This window comes from Lampris incognitus, chromosome 3, assembly GCF_029633865.1.
Source record: "Lampris incognitus isolate fLamInc1 chromosome 3, fLamInc1.hap2, whole genome shotgun sequence".
Taxonomy (NCBI): Eukaryota; Metazoa; Chordata; class Actinopteri; order Lampriformes; family Lampridae; genus Lampris; species Lampris incognitus.
The window spans coordinates 104,402,191-104,429,267 of record NC_079213.1 but is presented as its reverse complement, the minus strand read 5'-3'; the positions used below and the strand labels follow the sequence as shown (position 1 = coordinate 104,429,267).

General features: G+C 45.0%; 1 protein-coding gene across 1 annotated transcript; it reads left to right on the top strand.

The window, feature by feature from the left end:
* The first annotated feature begins 940 nt into the window (after positions 1–940).
* On the top strand, positions 941–25,658 carry ssbp3b (single stranded DNA binding protein 3b). Its single transcript, XM_056276636.1, has 17 exons — positions 941–1,107; positions 1,851–1,923; positions 2,726–2,787; positions 2,891–2,975; positions 16,147–16,236; positions 17,975–18,037; positions 18,169–18,232; positions 18,792–18,865; positions 19,158–19,222; positions 20,117–20,165; positions 20,499–20,534; positions 21,783–21,837; positions 22,084–22,148; positions 23,226–23,304; positions 23,607–23,635; positions 23,775–23,876; positions 24,260–25,658. Exons 1-17 carry the CDS (start codon positions 1,052–1,054, stop codon positions 24,287–24,289), a joined length of 1,077 nt encoding a protein of 358 aa, XP_056132611.1. The 5' UTR covers positions 941–1,051; the 3' UTR covers positions 24,290–25,658.
* Positions 25,659–27,077: the final 1,419 nt, after the last annotated feature.

The window sequence follows — 27,077 nt, the reverse complement described above, 5'->3', positions numbered from 1 at the left end:
AACGGCAGGCTTCATTGATTAGTGTTCACCCTTGTCCGATTCACAGACTTAAGTAGCTTAGTACAGGGACCCGCTCGGAATATTGTGTTTCACTGGGCCAATTTATATTAAAGACATAGCCCGTACAGCAAGTTAGTCAGCTGGCTGTTGTTAACTGTGCTTTATGAATACATTTACATGACTTAACCTACACAATCTATAATCCCAGATGGAGGCTACCTGTGTTTCAATAATTTGATGAAATGTTAACTATAAAAACTTAAATTAGACCATATAATGGGTGCTCTAACGCCACATCTTAAGACCCTATAGGCTGCACACCCTGCCTCAAGTTTCCTTGGGGGTAAGAACTATGAAAACATTTCAGTTAGAATATTTAAATGTATTCGGGGAAGGTCTACTCAGGAGTCTCTCAGATATACACATGGTGTATATGGCAAATACCGAGCGAAACGATATCAACCCCATTTTTATGGTTCTTGGAGTCTTGTTTCTTACACCCGAATTCAAACTTACTTAAACTGAGCAACAATATTGGTAGAGGACGAGGGGGGGCGGAAGTTACTCATTTGAGCCTTCAAAGTAAAGATAAAAGACCTACAGTTCATTCTTTTACAATCTTCTAGGCAAAAGATGTAATATGTTTCCCTGAAATTAAAAATGTTCGTTGAACTTAAAAATCACCGTCTCAGTCAATATTGCAGAAGCCAGTTCACTTAGACTACAGAGGCCACAATCTTAACTGTTCAGCCCCCCACTGACTGTCATATCTTTATATAAAAGACCCGATAGCGTAACGGCGACAATCAACACGAGAGAAAAAAAAAAGAAAAAAAAACCCCCAATCGACACAGAAAAGGCGCACCTTAAGGGCAACGCTGCACGCTGATTGGTCGGCGGGGACGTCAATCGGAGCGGCCCGCCCCGCTTCCCCCTTGACCAGGCTCGGTTGAGGAGTGCGGTTGGAGCGCTGGAGGGTCGCGGCCGTGATGATCTGACAGATGAAATAGCGAAAAAAGAAAGAGAAGGCGGGCGTCCTCCCAACAAAACCATGTTCCCTAAAGGCAAAGGCACCCCGGTGCCGTCGGACGGCCAAGCGAGAGAAAAGTAAGCGGGGGCGGGCGGCCGGGGGGGAAACCCTTTCTTTTTCGTACCCTGCAAGTTGTTCGGCGCTCCGTTTGTGTTCGCTGGACAGAGGCGATTTCCTCCTGCCGAGAATGGAATTGAATGAACCGCCTTGTCTGCTCGCCATTCCTTCTCCGGGTCGACGATCCGCCGCCTTCGGGCTCGTCTCCGGTCCGCTACAGCCCCTCCGGCTGCGGCTTCGCAAACGTCTCCTGCCGTGTTTTTAATGGACGGTCGTCTCGTGTGTGGCGCGGATCGGCCGAGGTTCTTAGGAGGAGGAAAACAATAACAGCGGCCGTCTACATTGTGTTGGGTTGCGCGTGTCTCTCTCTCTCTCTCTGTATGTAGGCTGCGTTGTATTTCCCCTCAGCCCCATCAGTGCCACCAAATACTCCAGCCTCACTCCACACTGCCCTTGTTCCTGCTGTAAATGTTAAGCCGTCAGATGAGGCTTCGGTTCCCCATTTACTTTTATTTTCTCGGTCGTTTCTTTATTTGTTTTTTACTGGGATGAATCTCGACCAGGGGTTGGCTAGGTTGCACAGTCCCCATTTAATTGTTTGGCACAGGCTATTGGCAGCCATTGTTCCGAGGGGCCTGTACCCGAGTGCATTCAGCGTGCCTGTAGAAGATTTCATTTGTTACCACTTTGGCCAGTCGGTTATTTCGTATCAGTTTAATGTTGAGATGATGTTTTTTAAAAAAAAAATGTTTTCTTAACGCAGGTTGGCTCTATACGTCTATGAATATTTGTTACACATAGGAGCACAGAAGTCTGCACAGACGTTTTTGTCAGAGGTAAGGAGGTGTTCTAGTAAGTTCAACAATATCTTTGTAACCTTTAAAATATATTTTAAAAAATCACATTTTGATTTAATTAAAGAGGTTGCGTTATATAGCAATTCTTACTGATAACTGATCTTTTCATGGTTATTCCGGCCAATACTGAGGTTTTTTTGTTTGTAGTGCCATCATGTGTCATAGTTTCCAACAGTGAAGTTTGCCTATTATTATTACTATTTTATTGTAGTGTACCTGTGATTCTTGGTACAGATGCAGATGTCTAAAACAACCACTGCTTTAATACTACCTCTTCTAATTTATAACTAACAGTACTGTTTCCAAGTGACTGCATTCACTGAAGGACAGGAACACAAATTACTTTAACTTAAATGGAGAAAATATTTAACATTTATTTTGGCATACCATTTTCAGATAGCTTTGTTTTGTTTTGTTTTGATTTTTTGCTCTATAACAGGTCCCTATAAAATGCTACTGTCCCACTGTTTGGTCAAGTGAAAACAGTTTCTTCTTTTGTAAAAATCAAATGGGCTGACATTTCTCTATAGGCTGTAGCGTGACCTATCTTTCTGTTGGCACATAATTAACTCTGCGTCATATTGGTGCAACATATCAGACATGACTTTGATATCTGTTTTAATACCGATGACACATTTTTAAACAATTATTGGCTAATAGCGATAAACTGACCGCTATGTCGTGCATTATTTAGATGAAGCCTAACAACTCTGGTGTTGTGTTCTTTTAGTGAGGATTGTATGTTTTCTTTCGTGTTTTCCCCTGGCCTACCCTTTCCTAGATCCGATGGGAGAAGAACATAACACTCGGAGAACCCCCTGGATTTCTACATTCCTGGTGGTGGTAAGCAATGCTGTTTTTACAATCCTGTAAACATGTCCAGTGGTTGTTTGTGTGGTTTGGCTCTTTATTTTTCTGTTTTCTTTGCAACTTGTCTTGTCAACAGTGTATTCTGGGATCTTTATTGCGCTGCACCAGAGAGAAGAGAGACTTGTGACCACTCCAGCGAAGCGAAGGCCTTCCATGATTACGTGAGTGCTGCTTCCATGTGAAACTGTTGCTTGTTTCTTCCCGATCTTGTGCTGTAGAACGCAACACATTTTCTAGCAAAGCCTCAGAAGAGGTGAATATTATGCTTCTCCAACCTGGATGCAGCTGAGTTGCAATACATTCTGTGGAAGAAGTCAGGGAAATTTTCTTGATTTATTACCTCAGTTTATACTTAAGGTCTGAAAATAGCTTCCAGAAGGACCCTTCAAGAGTGTTAGTTCTACCCTGTTTTTTGATGGCCCCATAACTTTTGGGCTAAAATATTTATTTTTGTCCTTAAAGGTGCAATTCGCATCATTTCTCCATTAATAAATCGTACTTTTATCCATCTGAAATGTAATGGTGATGTGGTGATGGTGTTGGACAGACAGTCAATACTCCTGTAGAACAGTGTTGTGATATAGTTGGATATAGGAGGCAGAGAGAAACTAACCTGTTGACACTGATTTTCTGGGACTTCAAACCAGGTGTAGCAGCCATTGTGGCTTGAGTGTCGTCAGCTCAGCAGTAAACAGTCCCCACCCTTGTAAAAATGGATCCTGGGACCAAAGCCAACACAGACAGTCTAATGTATTACAAACTACATCAAACTATATGGGAACACTGTTGTACAGTCCTATTGATTGACATGGCCACATCGGCATCAAATTTCAATCTTTTTTCCTGCTGGAGTTGTTTCCAAAATGTGTGTGTTTGCTGCTGCACTAGTGTTTGTCCTACCCGGTAAAAACATTTCAACAACGGTATACAGAGACTGGAGAATGTCTCCAACCATGGTAAAGATGACTGGTAGTATTATGAAACCTGACTCCATGGTCCAGATGGATGAAATAACTATTAATTAATGGAGAAAAGTTGCAGATTTCAGCCTTCACCCGAAAAATTGTTCTTGACTGATTGCTGATTTTTTTTTTCTTTCCGATTGAGAAATGTTTTGCTCTCTGGTTTTTGACAGAAGTATTTTCAATTTATTTATTTATTTTTTAGATGATCATTATTACAGTGTGTACACATTGCAGTGTGTACTTGTAAGTGGAAGTTGTGCATGGTGTTTTCCTCTGCACTTCAGCCACTGTAGAATTCTGTCTGCCTTACAGCTTGTCTTTTTGCTGGCTCAAATAATGCTTCAGACCAGGAGCTTGCAGGCTTCTGAGAAAATGATGCTGACGTCAGCATGTCCTGAGTCAGACCTGTCAGTGTGCTCTCCCACTGGGCCGTGCCATGCTCAACCATCCTCCACGCCAAACAGGAAAAAAAACAAGCTAGTTTTCCCTTACCACTCACTTTGGTTCGCTCCTGTTTGTAACTCTGTCAAAATCCGGTGCCCACATGTTGACTGCTATTATTTTAAGCTGTTTTTTGGGCTCAAATGAATCCATCTGTTTCAGACTGAACTGACGTGTTAGTGGCTCAAGCATATGTTGAAAGCTGACACCCTCATCTTCAGGGGCTGCTAATACAATGACCTAATCCGACAGGTTCAAAACTATAAAACTGGTGTCATTTCTTGAATTGAGCCTAAATGCACGACAAGTGAATCGTCCCATAGCCTCTTCCTCAGCTCCGCCCCCCCGTTTTTGTTTTTTCTTTGCATGGTTCCAGCCATTTTCACCATCTTCCTGTGCATTGACAATCAAGGGTTTTCAGCAGCTAAGGAAGTCAGAAACAGGTTTTAATAGGAAAAAGTATGTGGAGGGGTGCATTGAGGTTGGCTGAAATGATGAGGCAAGCTCCTGTATAGTTTGTGTAGCTATGAGAGAAAATTCAAGTGGATGGAGTGAATTTTGGATCAAAATCACCTCAACGGTGAGGCAGTAGAAGCCAATTTTTTGTCTCCTACAAGCCTCACCGACAGATGCAGCACACAAACACGACACAGTAGAAGGATGCATCAAAAACTTCACTGTGAACAATCTTCTTGTTTTTGTCACATGATGACAAATTAGAAGAGGTGCTTGAGGAGGGGAAGCCTCTCCAGCTGGTTGGATGCACGACTTATAATGCGAGGCTTTGGTTAGGCTGTTGGCGCCTCGGGCAGGATGGGGTTAAAATGGAGATGTTGGCCCTGCTCATGGCAGATAGGGTTGTCAGGGCAACTGGCCCCCTGATCTGGCAGGTGACCTGGGAGCCGGGAGAGAGAGGCTAGCGCCGCGATCTGCCCTTTCAGCCATCGCATTCCTCATTACTCGAGCTCGCACGGACAAAAGAAAAGGCCGCTGCATAATGCACCTTGGCCTCCAGTAGGTTAGCAGACGCGTCTTGCCTCGCCGCTGTCGCTCAAACGTCTCTCACCCAGTGAGAGACATTTTAATCACCTGAGAATCGTGCCTGATGGTGTAGCGTCATGCGGAAGAGGCGTAGATTTCAGAATACCTTCTCTTGAGTTTGGAAAATTATTTCGGTAAAAATTATGTTTCTCCAAGATATATAGTTTTATCCACAAATGTTGCCCCACCTGAAATTCAGTTTTGAGGAGGGTAAATTTGGCAACTTGAGTGGTGCATTATGACCTACAGTGCCTTTAAAATATTGTTTAACAAATACTGTGAGGAAATATTATTTACTCTCCTTACCAACATGCCACGTGTTTATTATTATTATTATTATTATTATGGCTTTGTCATCCATTTAGCCTGTTATCTGTGCGCTGATGTAGTTCTATGTATGCCAAAAAAATTAACAAAATTTGTAGTCTTGCATTTTCATGTCGACTTGCATTTCTTCTCCTTCCTGAAAAACAGAATGTGAACTTTTCCCAGACTGGTTTTCAGAAGAAGCAAAACCAAATGAAACGGTAACATTGCAGCCCACAGTGTACACCGACACCATTTTCATAACATGGAAAGCGTTAAGCAAATGAGGGAACGGTGAAATGTCAGCGTGTGTGTGTCTGTGTAGATTTGAGAGCCTCCGTGCGGTTGGCCCTCCTTTCCTAGACATCTTGTGGTTGCCCTTAACTGTAACGTTGGTTCTCCTTATGTTCAGTGGAGAGAGAGACGGAGAGGGAGAGAGACCAGCCTTTGTCTGTGTGTGGGGGAAGGTGAAGTCCCGGGTGTATTCACACTGGACGCTCCCTGCGGGGCCCGGTCACCATGGCGTCGTTGGCTGATTGATGGCTGTCAGGGAAGTAAGGGTTATTAGGAGGGGTGTGGGGGTGTCACTGTGCCATATGCCCGGCATCCGCCATGTAGTCGGTGTGTGTGTTTGTCAGTGCAGTGCAGTGCAGTGGCAGTGGAAAGGACCTATACTGGACACCCCCCCCCCCGTGTGTTTAGAGAGGAAGAGTGATGAAGAGAGAAGGAAGTTGAGCGTTGGGACGACAGTAGAGGAGAAGGATAACTGAAAATGCCAGGCAGAAAAACAGAATGAGAGAGACAGAAAAAAGGGAGAGAGACTGGGACAGCAGAGAGAGTGAAGACACACACACACACACACACACACACACACACACACACACACACACACACACACACACACACAGAAAGAGCGAGAGCATCCAGTGTGGATGTGAAGTGGGTTTTATGATGTTGATTGATGGTTAAACATTTACAGGCGAAACACGAAGGCTAGGTTTTCTCTCAGCCTCAGTTCCAGTGGAAGGAGTGAGGCCGTAAGGAGCAGCCCAGGTCAGGAGCCTGGCTGTTGGGTGGTCTGTGGTGTGTGTGTACCACCCCCCACCTGCCCCCACCCCGCACTTGCACCCGTTATGCAAGCTCAGCGCCTACATTTCTCTATTTTTCTTCCCTCTTCCCCCTTTCTGTCTGTCTTGTTTGTCTGCCTGACTCTCCTTCTCTCTCTTTGTCTACCATAGCGTTTTCACAGTAAACCACTCTGTCTGTCCCCCTCCCCCTCTTTCCTTCTCTCTCTCTCCCCGTTATTCCGTTGCTTTATCCTTTTCACCCTGTTCCTGTATATGTTGCTCTCTCTCTCTCTCTCTCTCTCTCTCTCTCTCTCTCTCTCTCTCTCTCTCTCCCCGTTATTCCGTTGCTTTATCCTTTTCACCCTGTTCCTGTATATGTTGCTCTCTCTCTCTCTCTCTCTCTCTCTCTCTCTCTCTCTCTCTCTCTCTCTCTCTCTCTCTCTCTCTCTCTCTCTCTCTCTCTCGTGTGTCTTTGTTATTGTAGAGGGAGCGTGAGCACATCCGCCGCCACTCTGTTCTTTTGTAACCCCCCGTCAGTGATTCAGGCATTTAAGGAAAAATTTGCTTGGCTCGGTTCGCTCCTGTTGACTAAAAAACACACGCATACAAACGATGTACACGCACACACAAGCACATTGAATCGCGGGGGCGGGCTCAGATTGTCATAAAAGGAAGGTCCCAGGGGGAAGTTGTACGATAGGCCCCAGACAAGAGCCCCAAAGCCTAGGGGCAAGAACTGAGACATCTGCCCCTTTCCTGTACCAGAGAGGTGGCTCTGCTTTTCCCACACCGCAGGCGGCACCGGCCGGCTCGGGACAGCTCAGTGAGCACAGCAGTGGGCTTTAATGGGACATGATAAGGATCACAGTCAACATGCGCGGGAACCCACTGTGCATGTTGTGTTACCAGGCCGGGCAAACGGCTTCAAATGGCTTTAAAGCCCAACACGTACAATGGCAGTGCTGTTCAGTTCAGAAGTAAATCTTAAATCTATTTTTGATGACATTTTTAAATGCAGTTTTTTCGAATGGGACTCGTTTCAGGGATGGGTAACCTCTGCGGGGGGGAAAGGGAGATCCTGTCTAATTACGATGGGGCCAGAGGGGTTTAGTGTATGTGTGTGCACCATTTTCATTTGAAAAACTCAATCATATAAAAATATGCCTGTTTATAAACAGAATTACCAGGGATATCTCAAATCAATTTTTTTTTTCGTCGCCCCAACCCCATCCAAGTCACTTAATATTGAGTATCTGCTGATACAGATGCCTGATCCGACCCCCCCCCCTTTTTTTCCCCCCAATTGTATCCGGCCAATTACCCCACTCTTCCGAGCCGTCCCAGTTGCTGCTCCACCCCCTCTGCCGATCCAGAGAGGGCTGCAGACTACCACACGCCTCCTCCGATACATGTGGAGTCGCCAGCTGCTTCTTTTCACCTGACAGTGAGGAGTTTCACCAGGGGGACGCAGCGCGTGGGAGGATCACACTATTCCCCCCCAGTCCCCCGACCGACCAGAGGAGGCACTAGTGCAGTGACCAGGACACATACTCGCATCCAGCTTCCCACCTGCAGACACGACCAATAGCGTCTGTAGGGACACCCAACCAAACCAGAGGTAACATTGGGATTTGAACCGGCGATCCCCATGTTGGCAGGCAACGGAATAGACCACTACGCTAACCAGACACCCCTGAGTCACTTAATACTGAGTATCTACTGATACAGATTCCTGATCCAATATTTATATTTTCCTGCAATAGTACAGCTGCTTAGTACATTAAATTAGTAAACCCAATCCAGTTTAGGCAAGATATTCTTGACCCTACAGAAAGAAAAAAAAAACAGCAAAACAGCTGTCTACCAAATTCTTTTTTTTTAACAAAATAACAAAGTAAGCAAACTATAAAATTAGTAAATACAATCGCTCTTAGAAATATAAAAACAGTAACATGAAGTTGTTTTCCATCAAATAGCTGGTTTAGTACCGCCTTGTGAAATGCTGGCATTGCAGACAATAAAAGCCATGCTGCTGCAAGTTGTGGATAGCATCAGTTCAGAACACCTAGACAGAGAGCAATTGGGTAAAATAAATGAAGGATCAGAATTTGATCAGGCTTAATATAGCTGGTAGCAATCAATTAAAACAGGCGTATATCAGCTTCAATACCGATGTCTCGGATAGGGCCGGGATATCTCTACTAGGAACATCATTCATTAATCCAGCACCAAAATGTTACTCCAAGTCTAATCTCTTCTTCTGTAGTCTGCTGCAATTAAAGGATTCCGCATGCAAGGTTGGAGTTGCTGCTGCCGAACATGTTTTTTTTTAATTAATATTATTATTATTATTTATTAAATGATGTTAGGAAAACACTTGCTTCAAGATGCCTGCTTTCAAGCCTGTTTAAGATCTCTTGCTGGGGTGTCTGGGTAGCATAGTGGTCTATTCCGTTGCCTACCAACACAGGGATCTCTGATTTGAATCACAGTGTTACCTCCGGCTTGGTCGGGTGTTCCTACAGACGAAATTGGCCGTGTCTGCGGATGGGAAGCCGGATGTGGGTATGTGTCCTAGTCGCTGCACTAGCGCCTCCTATGGTCGGTTGGGGCGCCTGCTCGTTGGGGAGGGGGAACTGGGGGAATTGCGCGATCTTCCCATGCGCTGCGTCCCTCTGGTGAAACTCCTCACTGTCAGATGAAAAGAAGCGGCTGACAATTACCCCATGTATCGGAGGAAGCGTGTGGTAGTCTGCAGCCCTCCCCGGATCAGAAGAGGGGGTGGAGCAGTGACCGGGACACCTCGGAAGAGTGGGTCAATTGGCCGGATACAATTGGGAAGAAAAAAGTAGAAAAAAATCCCAAAAAAAGATCTCTTGCCTTCATTGACATAATCCCATCTGATGTTCTAGTGATGTGAGAGTCTATCCACCAAACTGTTTTGCAGTCAGTCACATCTAGTTTCAGGCGCACGGCAGTGGAATGAGGGTGGGATGTACTCGCTGTACTTATTCCTTCTTCTCTTAACTGGCAAGAACCAACCGTTACTGATAAGATTCATAAGCCAATAGTTTGCCTTTAATGCCTCTTTTTATAAATCGAGACAGTGAGTGGCGTGCTATAAAGGTCTACTACTACTACTTTCAGCTGCTCCCGTTAGAGGTCGCCACAGCGGATCATCTGTTTCCATTTCTTCCTGTCTGCTGCATCTTCCTCTGTCACACCAGCCACCTGCATGTCCTCTCTCACCACATCCATAAACCTCCTCTTTGGCCTTCCTCTTTTCCTCTTCCCTGGCAGCTCCATATTCAGCATCCTCCTAATATATCCAGCATCTCTCCTCCACACATGTCCAAGCCATCTCAATCTTGCCTCTCTTGCTTTGTCTCCAAACCGTCCAACTTGAGCAGTCCCTCTAATATCATTCGTAATCCTGTCCTTCTTTGTCACTCCCAATGAAAATCTTGGCATCTTCAACTCTGCCACCTCCAGCACCGCCTCCTGTCTTGTCGTAAGTGCCACTGTCTCCAAACCATATAACATCGCTGGTCTCACAACCATCTTGTAAACCTTCCCTTTAACTCTTGCTGGTACCCTTCTGTCGCAAATCACTCCTGACACTCATCTCCACCCACTCCACCCTGCCTGCACTCTCTTCTTCACCTCTCTTCTGCACTCCCCGTTACTTTGGACAGTTGACCCCAAGTATTTAAACTCATATACCTGTGTCACCTCCACTCCTTGCATCCTCACCATTCCACTGCCCTCCCTCTTATTCACGCATAGGTATTCCGTCTTGCTCCTACTGACTTTCATTCCTCTTCTCTCCAGTGCATACCTCCACCTCTCCAGGCTCCCCTCAACCTGCACCCTACTGTTGCTACAGATCACAATGTCATCCGCAAACATCATCGTCCATGGAGACTCCTGCCTGATGTTGTTCGTCAACCTGTCCATCACCATTGCAAACAAGAAAGGGCTCAGAGCCGATCCTTGATGTAATCCCACCTCCACCTTGAACCCATCTGTCATTCCAACTGCACACATCACCATTGTCACACTTCCCTCATACATATCCTGCACCACTCCTACATACTTCTCTGCAACTCCCGACTTCCTCACACAATACATTACATTACATTACAGTCATTTAGCCGACCACACCTCCTCTCTCGGCACCCTGTCATGTGCTTTCTCTAAATCTACAAAGACACAATGTAACTCCTGGCCTTCTCTATACTTCTCAATCAACATTCTCAAAGCAAACATCGCATCTGTGGTGCTCTTTCGTGGCATGAAACCATACTGCTGCTCGCTGATCGTCACCTCTCCTCTTGACCTAGCTTCTATTACTCTTTCCCATATTTTCATGCTGTTGCTGGTCAACTTTATACCTCTGTAGTTGTTACAGTTCTGCACATCGCCCTTGTTCTTGAAAATCGGTACCAGTATTCTTCTTCTCCACTCCTCAGGTAGCCTCTCACTTTCCAAGATTGTGTTAAACAATCTAGTTAAAAAACCCTACTGCCATCTCTCCTAAACATCTCCATACCTCCACAGGTATGTCATCAAGACCAACTGCTTTTCCACTCTTCATCCTCTTTATAGTGTCCCTCATTTCCTCATTGCTAATCCACTGCACTTCCTGGTTCACTATCCCCACATCATCCAACCTTCTCTCTCTCTCATTTTCTTAATTCATCAGCCCCTCAAAGTACTCCTTCCACCTTCTCATCACACTCTCCTTGCTTGTCAGCACATTTCCATCTCTATCCTTGATCGCCCTAACTTGCTGCACATCCTTCCCAGCTCGGTCCCTCTGTCTAGCCAATCGGTACAAGTCCTTTTCTCCTTCCTTGGTATCTAACCTGCCATACAACTCACCATACGCCTTTTCCTTTGCCTTTGCCACCTCTCTCTTCGCTTTATGCTGCATCGCCTTGTACTCCTGTCTACTTTCTTCATCTCTCTGACTATCCCACTTCTTCTTTGCCAAACTCTTCATCTGTATACTTTGCTGTACTTCCTCATTCCACCACCAAGTCTCCTTGTCTTCCTTCCTCTGTCCTGATGACACACCAAGTACCTTCCTAGCTGTCTCCCTCACTATTTCTGCAGTGGCTGCCCAACCATACGGCAACTCTTCACTACCACCCACTGCCTGTCTTAACTCCTCCCTGAACTCCACACAACAGTCTTCCTTCTTCAACTTCCACCATTTGATCTTCGACCCTGCCTTTACTTGCTTCCTCTTCTTGGTCTTAAGTCATCCTTCAGACCACCGTCTGATGCTGCCTAGCTATGTTCTCCCCTGTCACCACCTTGCAGTCTCCAATCCCTTTCAGATCACATCTTCTACATAAGATATAGTCCACCTGTTTGCACTTTCCTCCACTCTTGTGCGTCACCGTGTTCCTCCCTCTTCTTGAAATATGTATTCCCCACAGCCTTTTCCATCCTTTTCGCAAAATCCACCACCATCTGTCCTTCCACATTTCTCTCCTTGACACCATATCTACCCATCACCTCCTCATCACCTCTGTTCCCTTCACCAACATGTCCATTGAAGTCCGCTCCAATCACCACTCTCTCTTTCACCATACTCTTCTTTCAGAATTACCCCTACCCCATTTCTCCCCCCATTCGCACCATGGTAGAAGAGTTTGAACCCACCTCTACTCCTGGCGTTACTCCCCTTCCACCTGGTCTCTTGCACACACAGTGTGCCTACCTTTCTTCAGCCAGCTCTCTCCCTCTACCAGTCATGGTGCCAACATTCAAAGTTCCCACTCTCACCTCCACACTCTTGCCCTTCTTCTTCTCTCACTGCCTCTGGACATGCCTTCTCCCTCTCCTTCTCCTTCACCCAACAGTAGCATAGTTTCCACCGGCACCCTGCTGGTTAACTACTTGTGGCGGTCGTTGGTAACCCGGGCCTCGACCGATCCGATATGTAAATCTTATTTATGATCTGCATATTTGATTTGGCAAAGATTTTACGCCAGATGCCCTTCCTGATGCAACCCTCCCCATTTATCTGGGCTTGGGACCGGCACTAAGATTGCACTGGCTTGTGCATCCTCAGTGGCTGGGATGGTGTGCTATAAAGGTAATACTTTCAATTGCTTGGATGTGTTATTAATGAGGTTTATGGCTGGTTTGTGGCACGCTGTAGTTTTGCGTTTTAATGATTCATATTTAGTTACACAGTTGAACGATTGAAAGGGTCTTTCAATTCCCGCTTTTGTAATTTTCCCCCCATTCACTTCAATTTCAATATCTGGACTGACCTTCTAACATTAATCTCTATAATTTCTTTATATTTGGTGGAATCTAGGTCAGGTGACTCAGCCCTACTAAATTGTCCCTAGGTGTGAATGTGTGTGTGTGTGTGTGTGTGTGTGTGTCGGCCCTGTGACGGACTGGCAGCCTGTCCAGGGTGTCCCCTCACCTGCCGCCCAATGACTGCTGGGATAGGCTCCAGCATCCCCGTGACCCTGAGAGCAGGATAAGCAGTTTGGATAATGGATGGATATTTAGGTACACAGTTTAAGGAAGGCACAGGGTTGTTGACAAGACTTAAACACCACTAAACACCTGGCCATGTGGCCCCTCACACCTGCCTCAACATATCACGCACATGGAGAGAGCCACCAAAGAATAATAAGGTTATCAGAGTCCCGGAGGCTTCGAAAAACCCAGAAAGAGCTCTCAATTTTATCATAAATAGTTTCAAAATGAAGACGAGAACAATGGTGAGGGTCTTTCAAAATGTCAGTCAACACCACCACACCACCAACTCCAAGACAGAAGCCCAAGAAATAGGCTCCATATACCACGTGTGTGTGTGTGTGTGTGTGTGTGTGTGTGTGTGTGTGTGTGTGTGTGTGTGTGTGTGTGTGTGTGTGGCTTGAGTTTTAGTCTTCAGAGGTACTGAAGACAGATTTTTGTTTTGGGTGATAGCTGTGATCAGAGTGTTTTCTCTTTAGATGCTGTTTTGATCAAATAACAGAGATTTCTTACACCACGCCATGATGGTGTTCACATGGGAGGAGGTGAGTGTTTTCCAGTTGTGGAGAGGCCTGTCGAGCCGTGGCTGTTTCCCCGTGGCCTCACTTCTCTCCCTGCTGTGGTATTTCACAGCGGCCCAGCAGCAGAGTGAGCAGATATAATTAGGGGAGGGTGCAGTCGATACTGGGGACCGTGTTGGCTATCGACCAGCGTTGTCTGTGAATCTCCAGGCCTCAGGATGGCGAAACCAGAAGCGTGTAAGCGTGTGCCCATGCAGCCTACTGTGTGTGTGTGTGTGTGTGTGTGTACACACTTGGGTGTTTACCTTATTCGTGTGCACAACAGACACCTGAGAGGTGTGTGTGTGTGTGTGTGTGTGTGGTGGCCTCATGCTATGCTGTACTGTACCGTCTGGAGGCTAAAACCCCCGGAGCTCTGAAGACATTAGCTCATCTCGGATTCCTCCCGCTACAGGGAAAAGAAAACTCAGTCAATTAGAAGCGTGTGACTGAAGCAAATGGCACATTAGTGAATTAGGGCTGTGGTTTGAGCAGGAAATCGGCCCTGCGAGCCACTGCTGTGCAGGAGCACTTTGGAGCCACTGACTCAGTGAATCACACTGAGATTTATCTGTTTCCAGAGGATCCCGGGTCGGTGGAGTATATGACATGATTCCTCGAATACGGTTTCTTTGTTAGACTGCTTTGTCATGGGCTTTGGCTCGTGAAGGTGGGTCTGACGCATGTCGTGCCTACATCGACCACATGGCCAGTTGCATGTAGTTGTACTGGTACTACCATATATGCCCCCAGATTTTTTTCTGTTTAATAAAAATCCTAAAAGTTGAAAAAAGATCTTCTAGTCGTATGGGCTAGAACTATCTGGTGAGTTCATCACCTTGATCTTTTTTCCTTTTTTTTTAGGTCAGTTTCAGAAAATTGTCCAAAAAGTGGATAGTCCACTCACGGCTTTGAAGACTGAAGATGTGGTTGAGATGTAACATAGCATTACCATGAACAACAATGGCGGCAGAAGCCAGTCGCTTAACCTTAGGATAGGGCGATTTCCGTGACTACAGCTGACATACCTGCATGTTGTACGCTGCAAGTGCATTATTTTTTGGCTTTTTCCCCCCCAATTGTATCCGGCCAATTAACCTATTTTCCGAGCCGTCCCGGTCGCTGCTCCACCCCCTCTGCCAATCCGGGAAGGTTGCAGCCTACCACATGTCTCCTCCGATACATGTGGAGTCGCCAGCCACTCCCTGACAGTGAGGAGTTCCGCCAGGGGGACGTAGCGCGTGGGAGGGTCACGCTATTCCCCCCCAGTTCCTCCTCCCCCCTGAACAGGTGCCCCGATCGTCCAGAGGAGGCACTAGTGCAGCGACCAGGACACATACTCACATCCAGCTTCCCACCTGCAGACACAGCCAATTGTGTCTTTAGGGACGGCCAACAAAGCCGGAGGTAACATGGGGATTCGAACCGGTGAGCCCCGTGTTGGTAGGCAACGGAATAGACCGCTACGCTACCCGGACGCCCTGTAAGTGCGTCATTTGACTTGTTCTCTGGAATGACTCAACACAACTATTTCTGTTCTTAGCTGCCAGCATTGTTGTTTACAGTTCTGCTGTCTCAACTTGGATCAGTCTTCAAAGCTGTGATTGGACTTTCCACCTTATGGACGGGCCCGTCTATTTGAAATCACTATCAGTGATTCATTGGTATCACTTTTTCCACTGCTGATAACAATTCCAAATGCTAATCTTTGAAGGTACAATCTGTAATGGCATGTGCTGCCATGGCTATGTGGAGTACTGCAGCCACACAAGCACTGCAATGACAAAAACAAACATGACATTTTGCCATGGGGTTAACATTGACTGAAAGCCTCAAAATGAATTGAAAGCAGTACAGCAATGGCTGGTTTTCTCATTCACAATTAATAACGGGAACGTTTACGACTCCGGCCAAAACAATGACGGAAGCAGGGTGAAGAGCCACTGTGTGCGTCAGTTGCTGATTGTAAGTTCAATTATATCGGCTGATATGGAGAACCGATCTGATCCATTATTTTGGCTGAACAGTGCAGATTTAGACCATTAGTTTGGGGGACAGCGGACAGAATGATTGCGATAGAATCATTTTTTTCCACTGTTAAAGAAATACACGTGCCAAAAAATGCAATAAATCAAGCCATTTTACTTTTATTTATGACATTTTACCCATGGCTTTTGGAATTGGACATCAGCCTTGGGTAAAATCTCTGGTGCCAATATTTAAATTTAGCCTGGTATCGGCCTGATATCCAGTACCATATTAGAATCGGTACCAGTTTTGTTTTATCCCTTATCACTCTCGGTGATAGTGGAGGCGAGGCTGATTCTCAGGAAAGATGAATGTGAGCGCCCCAGGAGATTAGTCTGACTCACAAGGCCAGAGAATACTTGGGACCAGCCACATTTTATTGATGTTTATGGTTTGTCTATGCTTTCTCCCCAGAGTGCAGCAGCAGCCCCAAGTCCTGTGATGGGGGGTATGCCCCCTGGTGAGGGCATGCCAGGAGGACCCATGCCACCAGGTTTCTTCCAGGTCAGTCATTATCAATGTCTTCATTGAGGGTCAGTACTAAATCAACCCCGTATGTTCCCAGCAGCGGCCGTCTGCGAGGAATGTACAAGCAATGATTGCAACTTGCTCATGTATGACGGCGTGGTAGCCATATTTCTTACTGTCCATCACACCAAACACCAAATGCATATGGGGCAAGGGCCCACAAGTAAATTTTGAATGGGAAATATTACATGGGCAAAATTTGTGTGTTTGCTTTGCAATGCTCAGCTTTCCTGTCTCACTTGTCTTCCCTTTTGTTTTTTTTTTAGTTTTTTTTTTTTTAAAGTTCCTTTTATTGTCGCTGCAGGCTTTAGTTACAGCCTGTCAAAGCGTTCATATGCATTACGAAGCTCATGTTCACTGCGCAAGTCATCTGGGCTACTTTTGCTCCAGCCCTGCTCTGTGAATTTGTAGTAAACATCATAGACGTCCTGTCTGCCAGTGCCCCTCCAGTGTAGTAAACTGGCAGGCGTGGCCCGGCCATTTCCCCTAATGGAGAAATCGAAAGGTGCGGCACCCACTGTAAATCAATACCTCACATGGATAAATTCTTGGCAGTCAGCAGCGTTGGTACTTGGCTGAAAGAGGTGACATAAACGTGCGGCGTTGCTCCACCGCCTCTCTGACCAAATCCTACACTTTACCATCCAGCGGCTGATGATGGAACCTCCTAAGTAAGCCACAAGGCAGGGGGGATTCATTATATGATCACGTTAACATCAGGAGAACTAATTTGGCGTTAAGTCTCTTGCCTTGTCACATTCTCACACACACACACAGACTCACATTTTTGTTACAAGAATCCTGCGGAGTAGAATCAATTAGGCCCCTCGCTTGCTGTCAAATCAGCGACATTAGCAGCACAGCGCCTATGTTTAGGGATGTTGTAAAACTAATTGCATGCATAGGGCTTAATTGACGCTGTTGATTTGGGGGAAATTAGCGTTGATGACACGCTGCATGAGGCGGGCTCCTTAATGCCTCGACTGATGGGCAAAAGAGCACGGACCCACTCCATCTCTCCTGTTTACCTTCTCTCATTCACTGCTATGTCATTTGCTTTCTCCGTTCCGCTCCCGCGCGGTCTCTTGCCCACAGTCTGGAGCTAGATAACCAGCACAGTGACCTTTGATTATTATTTCCATTATTTTTGTGTGTTGTAACTTTTTATTTTATTTCACTTTTTATTTTTTGTTGTCTCGCGCCTTTTGTCCCAGCACATTCCAACTGTCCTCTGCCCTGCAGTAACCTTGGCTTCTGTCTCTGCCCCACTTTACTTGTCAAATGTCTCTCTCCGGCTCTCTTTTTCTCGTCCTCCTCTCGCTCCTCTTTGTCTCTCTCCTCCGTGTTCTGTACGATGCCACAGGGTCCTCCTGGCCCCCAGGGCTCTCCTCACCCTCAGCCTCCTCCCCCTAACAGTATGATGGGACCCCACAGTCAGGTAATACTCTCATTCTCTCCCTGGCTTTCTCTCTCTCAGTCTCTCTCTTTCTCCCCGTGTCTCTGTCTCTCTCTCTATCTCTCTCGGATCCACTCTCAGCTGTCATTGTGGAAAATCTCTTGTTCTGGGTGCTGGTGCTTCATGCTTTGGCATACCGTCTCTCAGCTTGACGCTTTTTGCAGCATCGAAAAAGCCCATGGATGATAATTTAGGAGTTAATGCAGCATAGTTCAGTTTTGTTTATATCTAAAGTAGGTTTTTTTTTTTTTTTTGTAGTCCTTCATGTCACCTCGTTTTGCTGGCGGCCCAAGAGGTCCCCCAATCAGGATGGGCAACCAGGTAAAAACGCATACACATACACACAGGTGTACACACATTACGCATGCCTACAAACACTTTTCCATCTTTTTTCTGTCAGCCTTTTTTAATCATGCACCGTGTAATTGCATCTTCCTGTTTGTGCCCTGTAGCCCCCCGGTGGCGGACCGGGTCCTCATCCCATGCTGCCCACCATGGACCCCACACGACCACAAGGTGAGAGTCCACGGGCATATTGGATGGAGCTTGTCCGCTGCATTTGTATTATGTGGAGCAAGGAATTGGAGTCCTTAGTCTTCTCAGTCTCTCCTTAGTCTTCTTGGCTTTGATCTATTTCATGGTTTTATGATAGTATGTGATATTTTTCTCTCTTGCTCTTTACTTTGTCATGTACGTATATGTAATGGATCCAAAAACCATCATTGATCATCATCACTGGCATATACAAGCATTTGGGCTTTAATTTGTCTCATACACCAAACCAGGGTTCCTGTTCTGACCCAGCATTGCTGATGAGCACATTCCCTGTTGTGATCAATAAAGTACAAGCTAATTTAATCTATTTTTATAAAATCATACATGTTACTCTAACAAGGACTCACATTAATTTTCAACTCACGCATCTGCTATCATCTTTTGTATAAGTAAATTGTCTTTTTTTCCCCCTCACCTTTGACCTGCTTTCATGGACATCCTGTTGGTTTGCTTTTTAGGTATAAAATCTCCAATATAGATCGAGTTTATTTGATTAATTGATTGATTGCCTCACTTCCAGGCCATCCTAACTTGGGGCCGATGCAGAGAATGAGCGGCCCTCGAGGGATGGGACCCATGGGGCCAGGCCCTCAGGTAAGTCTACTCATGAGAGTAATTGCTCGTTGTTTTCAGTTGAGCTTTTGTGATTAGCCTTGTTTGAAGATGGTTCTTGGATGGTCACAACCAAATTTAAACCAGAATTTTAATTTTAGAAAAAAATCATATCCTCATTTCTCTTCCAGTTGTTATTATCCAACATGACTGCGAGAGCTGTAATTGTCAGTGACTCCAAGTGTAATTGTCATCAGAATTTGAAGTAAATACACAATAGAATCTCGGATTAAGCAAAAATAATTTTAAATGAGTTTTCTGCTCTTGTCTCCAGAACTTTGGAGGTGGAATGAGGCCTCCACACAATGCCATGGGTCCCGGTATGCCAGGAGTCAACATGTAAGCCTTCCGATATGTTCTCTTTTAGCCCTTTCACACCAAGCTGAAATCCTGTGTTTCTGTGGGGATCACTTTTTGTGTGAAAGGGTCCTTGGCTCAAAATCCTGAAAAATAGAGCCTGGTTTTGGACACAGCAAAGCATTTTCATGGTTTTGGCAAAGCATTTTCATGGAATCATGTTGATGTGAACAAGTCTCACTGAATCCCAGCCAATGCATGTTTAACGTTGTGTTTGCCAATGATATTAAACAAGCAAGGGACTAAAATGCATAGCGCCACAACATACAAAAATGGTTTTGCTGAGGGGGCGTCCGGGTAGCATAGCGGTGTATTCCATTGCCTACCAACACAGGGATCGCCAGTTCGAATCCCCGTGTTACCTCCGGCTTGGTCGAGTGTCCCTACAGACCCAATTGGCTGTGTCTGCGGGTGGGAAGCCGGGTGTGGGTATGTGTCCTGGTCACTTCACTAGCGCCCCCTCTGGCCAGTCAGGGCACCTTTTCAGGGGGGAGGGGGAACTGGGAGGAATAGTGTGATCCTCCCATGTGCTACGTCCCCCTGGCGAAACTCCTCACTGTTAGGTGAAAAGAAGCAGCTGGAGACTCCACATGTATCGGAGGATGCATGTGGTAGTCTGCAGCCCTCCCCAGATCGGCAGAGAGGGTGGAGCAGTGACCGGGACGGCTCAGAAGAGTGGGGTAATTGGCCGGATACAATTGGAGAGAAAAGGGGCGGGGGGGGGGGTTGCTGGGTGTATCTGAAAGTTTGTTTTTTGTTTTTTCTATTTTTTTAACAATAATCCCAGGATTTTAAACCCAGGAAATCCCAGATATTTGATCTGAGGGAGGCTTTAGAAATGTTTAATTGGAATTTCTTGCATCCTTTACTGTGTAGGGGCCCAGGTACCGGTCGGCCATGGCCCAATCCCAACAACGCCAACTCTGTGAGTTCATTTATCTTTTTACGCACTCACACACACATGTGTATATACACACACACACACACACACACACACACACACACACGCACATCTATGAACTATCTTGGTTCAGACTTCAGTCAAATGTGTAATGAGTCAGAGCCGTAGAGATTTAATGTGTTTCAAGTCTGGTATGTAATTGTTGTATTGTGTGTCCGGGTTTGCACAGATGGTTAGACAAAACAGCCACATTTGTGTTATTAGGACAATCCAACAAAGAATGAAGATGTTTTTTTGAGGGATGGGGAGGTTTGTTTTCCTATTTTGAGACTATAATGTTTCTGTTTTTGGTTTCAGATGCCTTACTCATCACCCTCTCCTGGTGCATATGGGGTAAGAACATATTATGATTTATCCAAAATACATAACACGAAATGTCAGTCTATCCAGGTTTATTTATATATTACATTTGGAACATCAAAATGTAGTACAGTACATTTTACGTTGGTTAAAAGTGCTGCAAAGGGAAATAAAATTACATTTACCAATAACGGAAGGAGGGTGTGTGCAGGTAGGGGACGAGAGGTGATTCCTGGTGAGGGTAAGCCCCCACTATACGTATGTAACTATGTGTGAATGCATTTCAGGACAAAATTTCTCAGATTTCGCAGTGCAGGATACAAATGATTTTAAAGGTTGTAATCCTGAAGACCATTATTGAGTTTACTGACACCTGTGGTAGTATGTGGTAATTGCAGTGGTGTTTAAGTAATACAATACTATAATACCGTGCTGCACGGTGGTGCAGTGGTTAGCGCAGTCGCCTCACAGCAAGAAGGTCCTGGGTTCGAACCCTGGGGTTGTTCAACCTTGGGGGTCATCCCAGGTCGTCCTCTGTGTGGAGTTTGCTTGTTCTCCCCATGTGTCTGCATGGGTTTCCTCCGGGTGCTCCGGTCTCCTCCCACAGTCCAAAGACATGTAGGTCAGGTGAATCGGTCATACTAAAACTGTCCATAGGTGTGAATGTGTCGGCCCTGTGATGGATTGGCAGCATGTCCAGGGTGTCTCCCCGCCTGCCGCCCAATGACTGCTGGGTTAGGCTCCAGCATCCCGCGACCCAAATTCGGATAAGCGGCTTGGATAATGGATGGAATGGATGGATACTATACCTATTTCCAGAGATCCATTTGAAATGAAATGGCCATTACTGTTCTGTTGTGTTAGCACCTCTCCCTACCTCTGAGTAAAAAAACAAAAACAAAAAAATTAACTTATTTATCCTGTGATGTTGTTGTATCTGTTGATAAAGGTCCTCCACCAGCTTGTTCTGTCATATATGCTTGTTAGACACAACTTGAATTGTACTTGAAAGTCCCTTCTACTTGCCACCTCCTTCCTGATTTTGCTGCAATTTGCATTCATAATTTGCATTCGTAATTTGCATGTGCGTGGATTATCTATTTTCTTTGATGCACCAGTGATCAAAAAAATATGTTGATATACAAACATATTTATATATATATATTATATGTTTATATATAAATCTTCGGAATCGTAACTTTAAGACAGTATTTACTCTGTAATAATTAGTACACACACCCACACATATTTATTATATACATGTGTGTATTTCATTAACAGGGGACATCTGGAGGAGGGGGACCCCCAGGGACCCCTATAATGCCCAGCCCTGCAGGTAGGTCCTCACCGGCAACTGAGTTCTTTATCACTACCTTCTCAAATGTCTATGTAGATTAATTTCAGTCATCCAGGTCGTAAAATATCCAGGAGGTTTAAATCTGTCCCTTGGATGTTAGTTTTCAGTTTGAACGTCCAGGGAACAGAATTAAACCTCTCCTGGATATTTTCTCAAACCTCTAATCCACATCTGTTTTTACTCCTTTGACCAATTATGGAACTCTTTGCCCCCCCCTTTAATTAGACTCCAATAACTCTGGCGACAACTTGTATACCATGATCAACACTGGACCTGGCAACCGGAATAATGTAAGTGTGGACTGGTTCTGCCATCCCCTCACAGCCAGTTCTTTCGGATACACAGTTCATGTTTTGTACTTTAAATTATGGAGAGAATATTTGGAGAGTATTGAATCAAGTAGATTTGGTGTGAGGTTACGTGACTAGAATATTAAGTTAAAGAGTACCTCAGTAGGGGCATCCGGGTAGCATAGTGGTCTATTGTATTGCCTACCAACACGGGGATCACCAGTTCGAATCCCCGCGTTGCCTCCGGTTTGGTCGGGCATCCCTACAGACACAATTGGTCGTGTCTGCGGGTGGGAAACCGGATGTGGGTATGTGTCCTGGACGCTGCACTAGTGCCTCCTCTGGTTGGTCAGGGTGCCTGTTCAGAGGGGGAACTGGGGGGAATAGCGTGATGCTCCCACGCACTATGTCCCCCTGGTGAAACTCCTCACTGTCAGGTGAAAAGAAGCGGCTGGCGACTCCACATGTATGGGAGGAGGCATGTGGTAGTCTGCAGCCCTCTCCGGGTTGGCAGAGGGGCTGGAGCAGCGACAGCACAACTCAGAAAATAGGGTAATTGGCCAAGTACAACGAGGGAGAAAAAGAGGGGGTAAAAGCCACAAAAAAATTACCGAAGTGTTTAAGTATTTCCAAACCAAAAAGACTTTGTACATGTTCTCAGTTTCTCAAAAATTTTCCAGCAATGCCAGTTGAAGTGGTCCTTAAGAGGAGTTCTATGCGATATTAATCACCCAAGGTTGGGAGAGACTTTTGAAATGTACCAACAAAGCAAGTAGAAACTATTTAATGTGACATCCTAAAGTGATTTCTACCTCAACAGTTTTTCACTGCTATTATTTCAAAGAATAAAACTTACTCAAGTAGAAATAAAACTTGACTTTGTGTTTTAAGTAGCATTACTAGAAATGCTATTATGCAGAGCTCTTTGGGGAGTTGTAATTGCTTACTTTCCACTTCTGGGTGCTTGAATGCAAACTTGGTGGTCTTCTATAGATGTCGTCATAGCTTCATTAGTGTGCTGGGAAGATCTGATGAGTAAAGGCTTATTTATTCTCTCTCCCTCTGTTTCCACTTTAGTTTCCTATGGGCCCTGGCTCAGATGGGCCCCTGGGGGCCATGGCCGGGATGGAACCACACCACATGAATGGATCACTAGGTAACACCACCTGTCATTGCATACGTATCGAAAAGCACAACATGGAAATATTTAAATAGATCTCGTGGACAGTCATGTTTATGAAATGACATTGTTAGTTTGAAACTTGGGGGGAATTATCACCTATGTAACATTCTTCATTACATTTTATGTTACATTCTACAAATATATATATATATACATATATATATATATATAAAATGTTACATTCTATGTAACTTACGGCCTATGTACCATTCTTCAGCCTATGTCTGAGAATAACTGTCGGTCATGGGACATAAACCTGCTTGTTTCATTCATAGGCTCTGGTGATATGGATGGACTGAACAAGGTAAGCATTGTCGATGTGAAGATCATGTGGTTTCCATCTAAAGATGAATCTTGGATAAAAATAAAGTGTAAGCCATTAGTTTTGGGTTGTAATTTTTTTTAAGAACACTCTCTTCTTCTTCCCCCCCCCCTCCTCTCAGAATTCTCCTAACAATTTAAGTGGCATTAGCAATCCTCCAGGGACACCGAGGGATGACGGGGAGCTGAGTGGAAACTTCCTGCACTCCTTTCAGAGCGAGAATGTAAGTTCTCTCCCCAATCTTCCCCGTCACCTCCCACCCCTCCTTCTCCACAAGGCCTCCCCTCAGCAAACTGTCACACGTCAGTGGAGAGACCATTGTTGACTGTAATAGGGCTATGATGAAGCCAGAGGTAGGGCACTATTGACCGCATAGCAATGCCACAGTCACAGTTCATTAGCATCATTGACTATAGTGGCAGTGCCGAGAGTACACCGGGCATTTAACCAAGTACCACTTGGACGTAATGGAGAAGGACTGTGCATATGCATGTGTGTGTGTGTGTGTGTGTGTATATATATATATATATATATATATATATATGTACATATGTGTGTGTTTTGGTAGAGTATATTTCACCGCGATCCTCTCTTTTGCCTTCACAGTACTCCCCTACCATGACGATGAGTGTGTGACCCCCCTCCTCCCCCACTGCCTCCACCCATTATTTGCCATCATTCCGAGGATCTGAACTCACTATCGGACACAGCCAAACACATCAGCACCGAAATCAGGGACAGCCGCCATTTTGGTTCCACGTAAACGCCAGAATGCTGTTCGGGGGGGAGGGGGGGTGGCTGGCGACTTTACTGCTCCTTGCTGAAAATGAAGGATGATTTCTCTCCATTAACCACGGCCCCCCCCTCCTCCCAGGTGTGACAAAACCAGCTACTGAAATGCATACATGACACGTTTTAAGTTCTTTGCAGTTTTCCCTCCCGAAAGCAAAGAAAAAAAATGGTTTACCTCTTGTACTTTTTAAATATTGCTTTGTGGTGCAAGACGTGCAGAAAATGTCTCCGCTTTTGTCACTTAAAACACTGGAGAGTGTGCATATGCATTGTGAACTAGGAAAAAAACTCTTTGTCTTGTCATTTTACTTATAGCCACACTTTTGTGTCACAAAAGTCAGCGGACATAGGATTTGCCTATACCCTGTGGCCACCTTTATGAAATATACAATATTCTTCCCAGTGCCCGACCCCAACTATTTAAACATGTTTTCGAGGGGAAATGATGAGAAATATTACCGGTTTTCTTGTGAGGATCTTTCACAGTTTGTCAAGTGCTCAGATGGATTTTGAAGAGGCATATCAATCCGATCAATTCCCATCTCTTGTTGTCTAGAATAACTCTGTTCTGCACTCTTTGGCTGTTTCTTCACATTTTTAAAACGGCGGGACTGCTGTTCTGCTACGTCAAGGGAAACCAAACGTAGGAAAGCGAGTGCATGAATGCTGAGAATCTGTGTACAACATACTACCTAGTGCTGCTCTTCTCTATGTGGACACCTGCTTTAAGACATGTTGGTGTATATCTCTTTACCTGCTCGTGCTTAACACTCTGTGCTCCTCATCGTCGTAGCCTTCTGTGTTTATATCCAGATTTGGTTGATTATGATGAAATGGCTGTTGAATGAGTCAGTCACCCATTGTAATCCCTCATGCATATTGGTCGTTTCATATTTTCCCTCTTATTGGTTGTTTCCATCTGCCCCGCCCACCTCCTCCCCATTTTTTAGATATTTTATACAATCTTTGACTACGTATATTGCCCCCCCCCCAGTTATTCAGAGTTAGTCAAAGCTTTCTAAACTGATTCTAGTAGGCATTATTATAAACTTAGCAGCAGTCTTGTAAATGTGATGAGAATTTTTTTTTCATTTTTATTTTCTGTGAGCATTAAGCATTATACACATCTGTCCTATGTTGCCTTTATTTGCTGATATTTTTTTATTTCAAATTGAGGAAAGATTGCTTGTTAATATAATTTTACAATAACTTATTTCTTTGTCGAGTTTTTCCTTTACCGTTTAATCCAGCGGGTGTGTTAACGGGTAGATTTGTTTAGAAGAGGAAGATGCAAATTGGAGGCACTGTACTGTTTCAGCTGTGGAAATATTTTCTATTACGTCATTAAAACTCAATCACATTCCAATATAGTTATGGACATCTAGAATATGGGTTTTTAATGTTAAACGCCAGGAGAACTGTCTCTCATTGCCTTTTGAAGTCTCTCCCATGTAATACTTCATTTTTGGAAGCATTTTGCTACTGACTTTTTCCAGTCGTAACACACAGCAAACACACCCACATAACAGAACAGGTGCCTGGTTAGGATGCGAGTGAGAAACATAGTGATCCTACAGAAAGCATCACACCTCTTCCTCCTCCTCTTCTACTTAGACCGCCTTCACAAGACCGCAGAGCTCGTTCTATTGTCATAACCATCGCGGCGCTGCAGGTGGCGTTATAGAGTGCTTCCTTCCTTGCAGCAATTCTCAGTAAACATGTTTCTGACGTGACGGCTAGTAAAGTCCATTTTTATTTACGCTAAGCAAGTTTGTGTCAAAGCATGTTACAAAAATGACAAAAACAAAATTTTAGAATAACAACCTATGTTAAGTCAAACAGTGAAAGGCCTGCAAGGAGGAAAAGTCGAGAGTTAAAGCTGGGGTAGGCTTTTCTTTACGGCGTCATTGGGCAAAAAATTCCATAATAACCTTTCAGCATATTGTAATTCAAGTGGTCTGAGAAAAAAAACTTATGACTTCTTGCACCTCCTCTTGGCTCCGTAGTCAAGACTTTAAAAATCTAGCCCGTCATGGAAGATTTTAGCCAATCACTGTCATGTCAGAGAGAGGGCGTTCCTATTGGCTGTTCTCCAAACGTAGACGCGCGTGTACAAGCCCTACCCTGTTGGTCGCTTGTGGTTGTAATCCTAACCCTAAAAATCAGCAAGACCAACTCGGAAGTGGCTGCTTCACATGAACAATGTTAGGGTAATTTAAGATTCGCAGGAAAAAAAAAAAACCCATTGTTTTCCATGGCTAGATTATCAACTACGATAAATTTCATGCGTCATGCTTTGACACTTCCTGGTTGTACATGAGCGCAAGTGGCTGAAGAGCGATGCGGGTGGGAGGGGCTTAACGGAGTGATACGGGGCAGCGGAGAGCGGCGGAAGGATTTGCATTGGAATGTTCATGTTACCTACTGCAGCTCTGAGTGATACCGGGTATCAGCACTATATCAAAAGCAAAACCACCAAAATACCTTTGCCATCTTAAGTTTTCCAGGTGTTGTGTTGTGTTTTGGGGACTCAAAGTGAGTGCTCTGGTCTCGTTCTTCTTCCAAAATGCTAGCTATAACGTGCAGAATAATATAGGCAGCAGGGTGGCCTTGTGGAAACGAGGAAGCAGAC

Coding starts and splice junctions, on each gene's coding strand:
- ssbp3b (XM_056276636.1), top strand. CDS start 1,052: ATGTTCCCTAAAGGCAAAGGCACCCCGGTGCCGTCGGACGGCCAAGCG. Junction 2,976..16,146: donor CGAAGGCCTTCCATGATTAC/GTGAGTGCTGCT, acceptor CTTTCTCCCCAG/AGTGCAGCAGCAGCCCCAAG. Junction 23,877..24,259: donor ACTCCTTTCAGAGCGAGAAT/GTAAGTTCTCTC, acceptor TTGCCTTCACAG/TACTCCCCTACCATGACGAT.